The 13,864-nt window shown below is 37.8% G+C and overlaps 1 protein-coding gene across 1 annotated transcript; it reads right to left on the bottom strand.

Moving 5' to 3' along the window:
- Positions 1 to 161: 161 nt before the first annotated feature.
- ncam3 (neural cell adhesion molecule 3) lies at positions 162 to 5,415 on the bottom strand. The gene is made up of 16 exons (XM_055163969.1): positions 5,234 to 5,415; positions 5,031 to 5,102; positions 4,762 to 4,959; positions 4,316 to 4,453; positions 4,108 to 4,251; positions 3,904 to 4,021; positions 3,473 to 3,627; positions 3,267 to 3,400; positions 3,051 to 3,186; positions 2,793 to 2,960; positions 2,553 to 2,672; positions 1,867 to 1,994; positions 1,523 to 1,691; positions 1,235 to 1,430; positions 1,033 to 1,161; positions 162 to 779 (listed from the first exon to the last, which is right to left on the bottom strand). Exons 1-16 carry the CDS (start codon positions 5,304 to 5,306, stop codon positions 737 to 739), a joined length of 2,121 nt encoding a protein of 706 aa, XP_055019944.1. The 5' UTR covers positions 5,307 to 5,415; the 3' UTR covers positions 162 to 736.
- Positions 5,416 to 13,864: the final 8,449 nt, after the last annotated feature.

Below are 13,864 nucleotides of genomic sequence, written 5' to 3'. Positions count from 1 at the left end.
TTAATACTCAGTAACACATGCACATTAACTTATTATTTGACACTATTTGCACAGGCTATACAAACTGAATATGCCTAATTTGCAAAACAAACAAACAAACAAACAAACAAACAAACAAACAAAAAACAACAACTGTGAAACAACCATATTAAAAAGCATGCTGCATTTATTCTGTAATTATAATCTGCACATTTTCTTAGAAAATCAGTGTATGTACAGTATGTACAATTACTTACAGTGACTTACAGGATTCCGCAATATACAATGAAAGGCAATCTACAAAGTTAAAAGCCAAAATCTAAATAATATTTGAAATGGACATGAATCAATTAAATGTCCACTGTAGTTATTGCTATGTAAACTGCTTTGCAGGTGTTGTCAAAATACAAACTTCAAAATTAAACAGTAATAATTCACGAATAATCCTTAACTTAGAAGTTGTACACAATTGTTGTTACAAATATTAAAGATAAACACTGAATATAAAGCCAAGCATTTTTGGGCAAAAAGGTGTGTACAGTGAATACTGTTATCAGCCTTAGCCTACACAACATTGTGCTGTGTAAGAGTGAAATTTACCCATAACACATGCATTAAAGTAAATGTCCATTTTCATCAAGTTAATCATTACAACACCCGGAGGCACTGCTGTCTGTTAAGGACTGGTACAGGAGCAGTTTGATCAAGTAGCAGCAGTTCAGACTGGAGGATGGTGATCTCTCCTCTGTTTCAGATCTTATGCATCTGCATTGGACAGCTCACGACCAGCTGGTTTTTTCCTTAAGAAAAAAATATATGAAAAGAAAATCATTTAGGTTAGGTTATAATATTATTATATACTATATAATTAAACTATGTTTAAAATACACATACAAGCCAAATAAACGCTCAATGCAAAAGCACATGAAGCAAGTAAAGTAAGGTAAGGTACAATTTGTACAATACAATCCTTCAATGTCACTGGGGCATTTAAAATAACATATTTACCATCTGACTAAACTCTTGAAGGTCTATTTATGAATGTGTGCATACTCATTTTTGGTGAGTGGTGCCTTGTCACAGCTGCCATCTTTGCGCTGTCCCAGGTCCTTTGAGGCCTGAAGAGCGAGCTGAGCAAGCTGGTGTGAGCTTCCCCTAGAGGTAATTCCCTTCAGCTTCACTCTGCAACAAGACCAGACATATTTAGAAAAGTACCAGAGAGAGCTTAGTATTACTTTACAAAAGCATGCCATACCCATTCCCAGTAGCATCCCCCTCTTCAAGCATTTTCATCCCTGGTACTTTCTGACCAAAGATCTTTACTGCAATAGTCATGAGGAGCCCACAATGGTTCCTATAGCAACAAGTAGCATCAACTGCTAAGAAAACTACCAAGAAGATCAGCAACACAATACCAACTATGCCGCCTTTGGTTATGCTGCTGACTTTATCTGCATTAAGAATGAAGAAGAAATGAATAACACAGATGTAGTTTGTTTGAGTCCGTTGGCAATGGTCTTTCTAAGCAGCAGTTATAACTTACAAGGTGGCTCTGCAATGGTGAAATTGAAGCAAGCAGGAATAGAGGAACCATTAGCATTGATGGCCATCACCTCCAGATCATAGTCAGAGCCAAAGGACAGATTCTGGAGGAGGACTGACTCTGCATTTTTAGACAGCTGTAGTTCTTTCCACTCAGCAGCCTCAATAACCTGGGAGGGGTGAAAACTCATAGTCTTTCATACAGCTTTGGTTACAGCTTATAATGCCCAAACCTTCCATGGATATTCAAAATATTTCAAAATCATATCATTTTTTGCATTATTTAATTAACTTGGTCTTAAAATAAATGTAATGCATAGTATAACTTTAGCAGACTGGCTTTACCTGTTTGTAGCGTACACTGAAGTTTAACAAAGGAGATCCACCATCCTCACTTTGTCTGAGAGGAATATAGAAAGAATTGCCTTCGATTTTTACTTGATCGGTCAACAGGATGGGGCTGTCTGGCTCTCCTAAAAATAAATGTACATCAACTATTAAAATCTGATACTTGACACACAAAATTACAAGTTAGTGCTTTAGTAATGTTTTACCATCTGTAAGTTGGCATCAGCAAGATGAATGAAGGCAGCAGCATATGATGCAAAGATGGAGAAAAATAGCTGTGAGTATATTCAGTCAGATAAAGCTGATGACAACAGTTAGACTGTTAAAAACCTACTGGCCAGTGTGAAGTAGTAGGGGTGAGCAATACTGACAAAAATGTATATCTAATTATTAATTTCATATTAGTGCAATGTTGAAGTATTGTCATAAGTTCTCTTTCTCTATATGCTTTTTATATAGGACACATTAAAATTTTTTGCATATCTCCCAACTCTATGGCAAAAGAAGAAATTCAATTTGTCAACTGGACAAACGTTTATTTTGGTCAAATATGTTTTGCAGCTCATCCAAGCTGCTTCTTCAGTCCAGAACTGCACTTTTATAATAGGTAAGGTGGGTGAAGTGTCTTGCCTAAGAACACAACAAAAGACTTACATCTAAGCAATGGATAGTAATTCACTTACGTATTCCCTGAGTGCGAACGTTGTTGTTGTCTGAGAACTCTCCCACACCCACAGCATTCAGGGCTGCCAGACGCACTATGTACTTTGTGTACGGTTTTAAGGATGTGATGGCCAGGGCATCTAGGAAAATGATAAGTAAAAATCAAAGTAATAAGCATAGTCATGAGAATAGGTAGCCTAAAGTTGGCAGAAGGTTATTCTACCTAAATTTCATCACAAAATCAAGTTAGATGATCCTACCTGAAACTGGAACAGTGGTCTCTTTCCATTGTTCATTTGGACTTTGTCTCCACTGCAGGACAAAACCTGTGATTGGTGTTCCTCCACTAAAAGGTAGGGTTTTGAGGTTGAAGCGAACTGATGTGGGTCCAGGTGAGACAGACATGTACAGTGGAGGGCCAGGCTGTGCTGTAAGCCAGGTTCAATTATTACACCAGTTGATGTAGTCTGGTATTAGGATACTGATTGATAATAACATTTATTCTGAGAAAGACCTACTGAGGATTGCAACATCCCTGGATGCATTCCCTGAAATGCTCACTGCCATACAAGAATACAAGCCACCATCAGAGGGCACGATGTCATCAATTACCAACACACCTTCCACCACGTGAACACGCCCTGAGTCTTGAACCTGGCACCAAACATCATCAGACTTAATAAGTAGACAAGTGGGGAAATGCAGGGTTAACCAATAAGTACATTAAATCATACTATAGCCTGTCCATTAAGTTTGTTGAGCCAGTGGAGCTCTGGCTGGGGATGCCCAGAGACATTACAGGAGATGGACACTCGGTCACCCACTGATGCCCTTTGCTGCTCGACTGAAACAAACACCTCTGGGGCCTCTGAAATAACACTTCAGTCAACTCACAGACTGTATTCAACTCTTTTCTTTTTATCATGAGTGAATTACTCACCAAAAACATGAAGAGTAATAGTGGCAGTGCTCTCCCCGATTTTATTCTTGCCAGTGCAGACATATTCTCCAAAGTCCTCTCTCGTCACAGACAGGATGTTGAGCTGGCTACCGTCTGAGTTGAGCTGATGCCGGAATGTGTCAAGAGAAACTGGCCTGGACCGAACAGGTTAAAGGTAAGTAGATAACATGAATCCCATCTTCTAGTAATTTTTATGACCAATGTTGCAATGAAAAGTGCTTGTGTCCATTGAAATGCTATTGGTTTACCAGCAGTCTAATGTTCCAGAGGAACATTCCTGGCAAAGCAGTAACACCTTCATGGTACCAAGCAGGTAGCAGAGCCTCCAATGTGTTCATACAGCACTAGTCTAGTGTACGCTTGATGTTTAAGTGAAATTGCACTGCTTTTGTGTCCCCATTTCCTCTTACATGGTCCAGGTGATGTTGGGTTTTGGTAGGCCATCAACTAAGCATAATAAGGAAACATTGGCCTCTGGTCCAGCCAGCACCTTCTTAACATCTTCTTTAAGATGTACTTTTGGAGGAGCTGCAAAAATGTGCATGTGTATGGTATTAGTTTATTGGCCTCTTACATCAACTCTATTACAGTAGAACATAGGCCTATATACTGACCATTGACGACCACAGATACAGACAGTGACTTAAAGATTGGCCTTCCTTTTATTTGAGCCTGGCACACATATGTCCCTGCGTCCTCTCTCTTCACTTGCCCAATGAAAAGAGTGTTATCTTTCTTCTGCCATACACGCCTTGCACCTAAAGATTGTAATTGCTATAATACAAAATAGTAAAGACATTAACTTTTATGTTTTAGACATACTGTTCATGAGAAACTCCTCTTTGTCTCTGAGCCACACAACATCCACTGCTGGCTGTCCAGACACCAGACATGGGACTACTCCATCTGTTCCCTCCAAAAACTCATGGTAAGAAGTTGTGCCAGCAAATGATGGACCATCTGTCAAATAAAAATAATATTAGTCAATGTTTACTTTAAGCTGTTTATGGGATTGTATTTACAAATTACATTAACAGTTATAGTGCAGTAATTGTAACAGTATTTTTAGACTATTACATAACTAAATTCACAAAAAAACAGGAAGTTACTGACATGTAAGGGTTAGGGTTAGGGTTTAGGGTTAGGGTTAGGCACATTTATAAGAAAGAAAACAGCTATTTTAAATCATTACAATTCACAAAAAAAATAAAATAAATAAATAAATTTAATAGATAATATTTGCTTTCACTGTTAGTGTAATTACTTACCATAAATAAAAAGCTGAGTCTGGGCTTCATCTGTGTGTCCTGTTTCAAATTCACATCTGCAGATGTATTTGCCAGAGTCCTGCAGCGTAGACTTGGTAATATGCAGTTTAGAGGATGTTTCATCCACTTTAGACACTTTCTCTTCATCATCTATTTCCTCTCCATCTTTGTGCCAGGTTATCTCTCCTTCTCCACTTGCTGAGAAGTTACAAAAAAATTAAAAACCATTGTACTGTATGTTCTGTTTACATGGGAGTCAAAATACTCACCTTTGCACAATAGTAAGATCTCCTCTCCCACGAGGATGTCTTGCTTTGTGGTTATTATGTCTAACTTGGCGTCTAAAAGAGAAGAAACAAATGGTTGTCTATTTTTGCTCCATTTGGCTATTAGATAATTACATATTAAATAATATTTTTCTTTGATCACACCCTATTTTGTTACAGTAGGAAATAAAGTTGGTGAATCTTACCTGAGCTGCAGATGATTATTGCCAGAAGTGATGCTGTTGTCCATAAAGCTACAGATTTCACCATTGTATCCATTAATAAAATGCTGGACCTTGAAGCTTGTATGAGAAAGACACCTGTGGCATTGACAGATGAGGTTTTGGGTGAGCAGAGGGTCTTGTTGGGGTTTTATAGGGACTGATGAGCAGTGGAGATGACTGCAAAGGAAGGGAGAGGGCTGTGCCTTTGTAGACAGAAGCATGATGGGAGTGCACTAACGCTACCCCACACTTGATCATACTTCATTAAGAAATTAATTTGTTAAACACCGGTTTATAGTTTATAATGAAGTGGCTAATAACTATATTATCTTTCAGTCAAGCAGTGAAATGTAATTTACACTGCTTAATTTATAATATATTATAATATATAGATATTATCATTTCTTACATGGGCAACAGAGGAAGTACATTTTTTGTAGTACTTTTTTAGGCAGACAACCATTAAAGGTCATCCTTATCCTTAACTTACACTGAGGTGTATTTCAGTTGATTCATGTTTGGGTAAAGCATTGTCTTGTAGTCAACGTTTGAGCACAGTGAAAAGTTTTGTTTTTCACTTACTCCGTATCTCCACTCACTGCTCTTTATTAGCTTGTTATTTAAAAAATCAGACTTACATGTAGGGTTATAAAATATCATAGCCATATGTAATGAAAGGGGTTACTAAAAAATACTGCTTGCTATGAAGAGGCAGGACTTCTCATATCCTCATTTTAAATTAGTCTGTGGGAAATAAGCTGTTTTAGATCAGTATTGTGGTTTGCAATGAACAAAATGTAAAATGATGATATGCATATGTTATAATAATAAATAATACTAATACCCCCAAAAGCATACAATGTCTTCTTTAATGATTAAAAATTCAAAATGTTGAGATTTTATTTATAATGTGTATCATTTTAACATAATTATATTAATTCTGGATACAATGTTGGCATAATTTGACCCCTTCCTCAGTACAACTCCACTTCCTTCACCGGATGAAGCAGGGGAGGCTGCTGTCCTTTGGGAAGAAAAGATGGAGAGTGATATTTTTATCGCTTGATCGTTTAAAAAAAGGGGTCAAACTCTTTCTAAACACAAACAACGCAACAGTGCCTTCACATATGTGTCCACAAGACATGGCATGAGGAGTTGGAGGAGCTGCCCTGTTTTCTTCTGTACTGTGCTATGGACAGTATAAAAGAAAAATAAATGAAAAAATCCAGTTCAGATCAAAGTCAAATCAAAGCACCATAATTTCTGAGAATAGCAAGTTATTTGAAATCATACATTTTTACTTTCAATCATGAACTTATCATCATTTATCTAAACACGCTCTACCACTCAGCTTGAACTCCACTGGGTCCTTCTATTGGCCCATTGCCAGGAAAACCTCCCACCTCGCCTTTGATAGCCTATCAGTGTTCTTGCCCTGCAATACGATTGACCAATCAAAGGATCCAGAGTCTGAAGGGGCCACCTATCGCTGTGATTATCAGAAATGGCCATTATGGCTCATTACAATGGAGTGTGCTCATAACAAGGTCTGCAAGCAAGAGCCATTAACAAGGCTGAGCACGTTATTAAAAGTGCAGCATCGCAAGTCTTGCTCTGTAATTATAATTCTTCACTCAAATATTTATTGTAGTGGAGCAGTGAAATAAATTTTATACATATACATTTTATTTCACTGCTCCATTCCATCCATTTTCTTCCGCTTATCCGGGGCTGGGTCGCGGAGGCAGCAGTCTAAGCAGGGACTCCCAGACCTCCCTTTCCACACACACTTCCTCCAGCTCTTCTGGGGGGACCCCAAGGCGTTCCCAGGCCAGCCGAGAAACATAGTCCCTCCAGCGTGTCCTGGGTCTTCCCCGGGGCCTCCTCCCAGTGGGACATGCCCAGAACACCTCCCGAGGGAGGCGTCCAGGAGGCATCCGGAAAAGATGCCCGAGCCACTGCTCTATTTAGATTAGACTAAAGTGTCACTTACTAATAGTTTAGCTTAAGAGAAGCGGTGGAAGCAAGTGCAAACCTTAGGTCCTGAACATGATGTTCTTTTAGATGTGACAATGTAACACTGTGTTCTTCTGGAAGCAACAATATTAAAGTAATATCAATAATATGTAATGTTTAAATTCATATTCTTTTCACTGAATGACTATGTAACTTTTTTGGGTGGTGGGTAAACTACATGTTTGTCTTGGGTATGTCATTGTTTTACCCAGATTCCACAGCATAGTATGGCCTGGTGGCGTCACCAGCTTGTCCACATGGGGACAGATAAGTTTAATGACTTACTATGGCACATTCCAGGCAACACAATTGCATCTCCTTGGAGACAAGCAGGTAGCGTACCCTCTACTAAAAATATGACCTTGGGCATTTAGTATCTGTCACAAAGACATAACAGTTCTTACAGCAACTGCCTAAAATGTAAATTTATGCACTTGTTTGCAGAAGTTCGGACATGGTGGACATTGTGTTTTTCAGACTGAGTTTATCCAACAGTAGAAATATGTGTATGGAAATAGACCATGTAATGCACAAACAATGCAGGGATAAACAATGTTTGTGGCAGAGAGAAGACAGGAGGTCGCGACAGACAGGAAGAACAAAGAGACAACCAGCGCGTGCCGTGACTGTAACTTACACAACCTCCTCCAACTGTGTGCCATACTACAAAGTCACAGATACACTGTTAAGCAAAAATTGCAATTCAGCTCAAGTACCAACTCAAAGATACCAATTTAATGTGTTCATTGTGTTAAACTAGTGGCAGGTCCAAGCCAAACTGAGTGAAAGTGAGTTTGTAATGGTGCAAAGACCATATTCTTCCATTGTCATAATTTACCCTACTGTCTCAAATGAGGTGCAAACATTTAAATGAGGGTATGATAAACACTGTTACCAAATTCTGTTGAATTAAAAGTTGCTGACTCTGGACTCCTTCCATGTTGTGGCCTTTCAGCACAATGCAGGAAGTGCTCCGTGCATGTGGGCAGATAGCTATCACCTCTGTGACATCATGACAGTGTGTTTAGCCTGTAGCTGTAACAATGGGACAAACAAATAGCTAGACAATACAACAGGATAAAAAAAAAAAAAAAAAAAAAAAACAGAGCCAAAACAATGTAGTAATATATTTAGATTGCATAAAGATAATATATTTTCCTTTTGCTAAATAGTAAATTGTTTAGTCAGCATTGCTGTTTTATCTAAAAAAATAAATAAATAAAAAATCTACAAAAGTTAACTTGTTTTCTGATCTTGGGCATTTCCTAAATAGTTTCAGTCTGGTCTTTATTTTCACCAGAAGTATTTTCATACCACATGTAAATTACAAATTAATATGTTTGGCCAAAGCCTTTGTTGTAAGAAAATATGATAAAGGTGGAGATGGTAAAGGGAACTACTATTTGAATTCTTTTCTTTTTTTTGTTTTTTTTTTGTTTCACTTTTTTCACAGAACTAATGGTTTCACAACTTGCCTTTGTGTTCAGCTTGGGCTGATGCATTGTAAATGAATTGCTTGTCTTTTCTCTTTAGACTATCTCCAGATATGTCAGTAATTATGATACACAAGTGTCTATGTGCATGTGATCATCAGTAGCATTAGTTCTAGTCTCATGCCGGATGCTGAGATGGGGACTCTGACCCCACCCAGAACTTCTCTGTTACTGAAATAGTCATGGTTTGGACTCCACTCAAAAGCAACACTTCCTTCTATCCTTGTTTGGTCCCTATATTTATCCTGCTTTTATTTACACATAGAAGTGACATCGAGAGTGGCGCCTCAGGGTCATCAAAATCTTTGTTTATGCCAACCATTGTTATCAATGTACAATTAATAAACAAACAATGCCTGACGCTGCATGTACGTGAGCTGTATTGTTTAGTTGTACAAGGCAGCCTATTCTGAGGTCTCTTTATCTCAAATACTCATCTAACCATTTCATAATGGATAAGGATTCTTCTGCTTCCTCTTAATCTCCTTCTTTTAAACTTGCCAAAAATTACAAACTTGACAAAAGATGATCCAATAACATCAGAATACCAGAATATTCAGACACAAACCCTAATTTTAATGCTATATTATCACTACCAAATCATGTCAAGCAATAATATATTTGACACCTTACAATGTTTAAGATTTTTCTAAATTTTTCTTATTTTTTCTCTAGATTTTTCTATTATTGTTATTAAAAGCATCCAGTAACAACATTATTTAGGTTGGTTTACACACACTAGGGAAGCTGTGGGTCTGACTGCTACACACATAAACACTACAATTGTGGAGCTCTATTTATTTGACTCATAGTTTATTGTTTATGATTTGATCAGTTCAGGCCTAAACAATACAGGTTGCTGCTGGGACTTGATAGTCAACAAAAGGATGTTTTACACATAAAGCTTACATTGTCACTTACCTCATAAAAATAAACTTTATGGATTTCATATTCCTCCAAAAACAAACCTGTTGTGTTTTGTTTTACATTTTGCTCACTCTCACACAAAGCTTTGAAAAATTCTGTATGTTTATTTGGTTATTATGATACCATCTTCTGATAAAATAATAATAATAAAAAACTAACTATAGAACTAATATTAAATGAGAAGAACTATGCCACTTATTTTATCCTATTTACAACTACAACTACAAATAAAGCTTATGTTCATTGAAATATTTCTTTATCTGTCATTGAGCTAATTTGATCTCTCAAATGTGCTGATTGCAGCTTATTCTTTCACATTAAGTACTGACAAACTGCCAGCCAGTCTAGGGCACTACATTTCATCCTTTTGAAGATACAGATGTGCCGGATGTTGACAGGAGCTTCTGCGTAAATAAAATCAAAGACACTGCAACTGTCAATGTGCCAGAGACAGCACTGCGACCTAAAACTGGTGTCAAACCTACGTGACTCTTGTTGTGTCTAACATTACTCAGGGGTTTGCATTGTTTGTTTTCTTTTGCATTTAAGACTTTCCTGGACACATCCTCTTAAGCTTGAGTGCTACTGTTTGCGTCATCGCACCCACCCAGGCACCCACTGCATGGCTCTGAGCATGCTCAGTGATAGAGCTAAACTTTTATGACGTCATTTGTACAAAAATAGTTATACTGAATAAAAATAAGTATTGTAACTTTACAATAATAAGGTACAAAGACTTTACACTACATCACAGTTATCAGAACCTGAAGAGAGACCAAAACCTTGTTTAGAAAGTCTCCAGTGAGTCTCAAGTGAAAGTGAAGTCCCAAATCCCACAAGTCCAAGTCCAAGTGCTTTGAGTATTATTATTATTTTTTTTGCAATTTATATGCATTTTGTGAATGTCCCTAAAAAGTCCTAATCACAAATAGAGAAGTGGAGGGACATATTTTAGTTTAATCCTGTAAAATTAAGCACTGATTGTACCTAATTATGAGCTGTACAGAAAAAAGTGTTTGCTATACACATTTATTATTTGTGGAGAAGCCAAGTCTCAAATTCTTAGACCATTTTATCAAGCCTCAAATTCTCAAAATAATGAATCAGACCTGCTACTACAATCTCCATTAGCAACATTTCTTTGATTTAATAGTAATAGTATTTGTTGGAACTTCTTTTCCTAAATTCAGACTGCTTTCATGCACCATAGGTCTGCCTTAAAACAATGCATTGATGCATAGTCTCTGACTTTCATTCTAACATACTGAAAATTGTAAATACACTCAGCTTTGAATGTGTCTTGCAGGAAGCTGAGATGATTGCTCTTCTCTGGGGCAGTTGGCTGCAGGCTGTGCCCCTTCCCCTACGCTTGCTGTCAGACGGTCTGCCCCTCTACGTGACTGATCCATGGTCTGTGAGAGCCAGTGATAACGCTAACAAGCTTCCTGCCATTAAGGCTAATTGCCCCACAGCCCGGATCTGAGCAGACACCCAGAACGGGGTGTCCCATAGAAAGTCTGACATATTGGGCCAAAATATGAACAGGTATGGAACAGTGTTCATATGTTTATGTCTATATGATATAAGCTATACTAAATGTGTTAAATAGAAACTAAATGAGCTAAATTTGACTCAACTGACCAAAAATATTTAAAGTTAAAGCCCCCCCCCCCCCCCCCCCCCCGTTCCCAGACTAATGTATGTTCTGTCTACTTGCTGATTATCACTTGAGTCTAATGACATTTGTGAGACATAAAGAAAATTAAAAGGAGGATGTTTAGATTACTGTATGTTATCTGCACATCACGTGTGTATAGTGGCTTTATGTGGCCCCTGGGAGAGTCACCAATGGTCTGTGGTGACGTCAAGGAATAAAACCTTTGTCGAGCACATTTACACACTAAATAATCTAATATTCTATCTACATGTGTTAAAACCTCATTATTACGTCTACTTACTTCTTTTGCCTTCCTATAAGTATAATGTAGACCTGACCTGAAAATGACAAACACATAACAAAATAAAATGCAAAAATTATATTACATTATATCACATCGACTGATGTTGAACTGTTTGTGTTTGGCTCAAGGGTTCAAGGCAGAGGAAGTTAGAGACTTGGACCAAATGAATGATAGAAACTTTTAGAAGATCATACGTCTTTGTATTGGTGCTATAATGTGCTGATGAGAAAAGATCCTCAAAGTGCAGTGGCATCCTGTGGGGCAGTCAAGGCAGGGCAAGGGGACAAGCTCCAAGGTGGGTGTCCTGAGCAGGCACCACCGGGTCTGCAGACACTACACACAAACAACACAGGCAACACACAAACCACACACGTACACATACGCACTGTAAAACTAAAGGCCATGCTGTAATTGGACCAGTGTCAGAGCCCATGGGAAAGACCAGGGAGGGGCACACCAACACAATCATCAGATACTTAAATGTTTTATTCAAAATATTCAATAGATGGCCTTTTTGTAAAATATCCAGTAAAGGTATCCATTTAAATCATCATCATTTTTGTTTTATATGAAACCACAGTAAAATAAAATACCATTTACACTCAACTGAAAACTGACATTTACAAAACTAGAAATGGTGCATTTGGGCGAGTCAAAATTTATTTATTTTGCATATTCTATAGTTTATTTTGCAGTTTATTGAAGGTACACTACATTACGTTTCTCTAGAGTCTGCTACCTGCTTAACCCCTTGATAATTGCCATTGTTATGTCTGGAATCTGCACAGTATAATATTTAATATTACATGAACGCACGTTGGATCAGATCTCAATAGAAGTGACCCTACACACATAGAAAGCTTATTTTTTTCAAGGTAATATAAAGACCTGTAATTGTAATAAGTGCAGTAAATAAGTAAATTTATAACATCTCCAGTCTGAATCCCACTCTTGACATAAACATCGTTGATTGAGCAGTCAAAACCACTGACACAAAGGGGGACAGTGGGATTCCAGTATGAATATGGTTGTTGTGACCTTGGGGGCTTAACCCACCTTGCCTCCAGTGTCTATATACAGTGGTGTATAAATGGGTACGTGAATGGACGAGTGGTTCCTTGATACAAAAGCGCTTTGACCACCTTGAAAATGGAAAAGCACTATATAAAAATGTAAAATTATAAATCGATTTCATTCATTTTGACAAATGTTGCATTGCTGTAACATGTATATAATGTATGAAGATGAGAAACAGGTCAGAATGTAACTGTAGACTTAAGATTAAATTGCAGAGGTTTCACAGCCTTTATTTGACCAAGAAAGTCTCACTGGAATCTGCAGAAGTCAAATTGTTATGTATCACTTGTGATTGGAGATCTTCACATTACCATTTGGAAACAGCTCTCATTTGTACCACCAGTTTGTTTTGTTTTAGTCTTCTCCTGCAAACCACAATGCTGCAACGTAATTGGTACAATGGCTCCAGGAACTTCTTGCTGTGAGGGTGGTGTGCTATTCCACAGAACCTATTACCTATTACCTTTGTACTTCTATACCTATCTATATTTCGTAAATGTCAGGACATACAAGTGTGCTGTATGGCAACTTTATTCCACACCTGACTGTGACCTTTGTGGGGTCAAAGGTCATATGAATTTGTCCCTGGCCCTTGCTTTCTTCTCCTTTATTCAATCAAATGCTCCATATTAAGTGGTGTCCCAAAGCTCAGACAAGACAAGGGAAGGAAACCATGGAGGAAACATGATAGAGGGTTCAGAAGGCAGACATCAGATCAAATAATAAAATGGTATTTCTCTCACATTGAGGGCAAAGGGCACAATCCTGAATTTGACCATTCACATATACATTTATCATTGTACACAGACACTGGGGGAGAGGTGGGTTAAATGTCTTTGTCCAAGGACACAGCAACAGCATTTATCTATGAGAGCTGGAATCACATTGCCAACCTGTGGGTCAGTGGATTTTATCACTGAACCAGTGACGTTTATGTCACAAAAGGGATTTATACTAGTTGATGGTGCCCCCTGCTGTTCACAAATTTATATAACCCATACTGCCACATGTCAATGAATTCAAACTGGAAACTAACTAACTAAATAAACACAAATTAAGAAGAAATGTACGTACATACATAATTTTGGAGCAGTCACTAAAAAAGCATGGTTAAATGTTTTTTCTTTAGTCTTTAGGGC

The sequence above is a fragment of the Boleophthalmus pectinirostris genome, unplaced genomic scaffold, assembly GCF_026225935.1.
Source record: "Boleophthalmus pectinirostris isolate CB_2022bp ecotype Guang Dong unplaced genomic scaffold, ASM2622593v1 HiC_scaffold_6, whole genome shotgun sequence".
Lineage (NCBI taxonomy): Eukaryota > Metazoa > Chordata > Actinopteri > Gobiiformes > Gobiidae > Boleophthalmus > Boleophthalmus pectinirostris.
The sequence above is the reverse complement of the archived record's forward strand: the minus strand, read 5'-3'. Positions and strand labels throughout refer to the sequence as shown.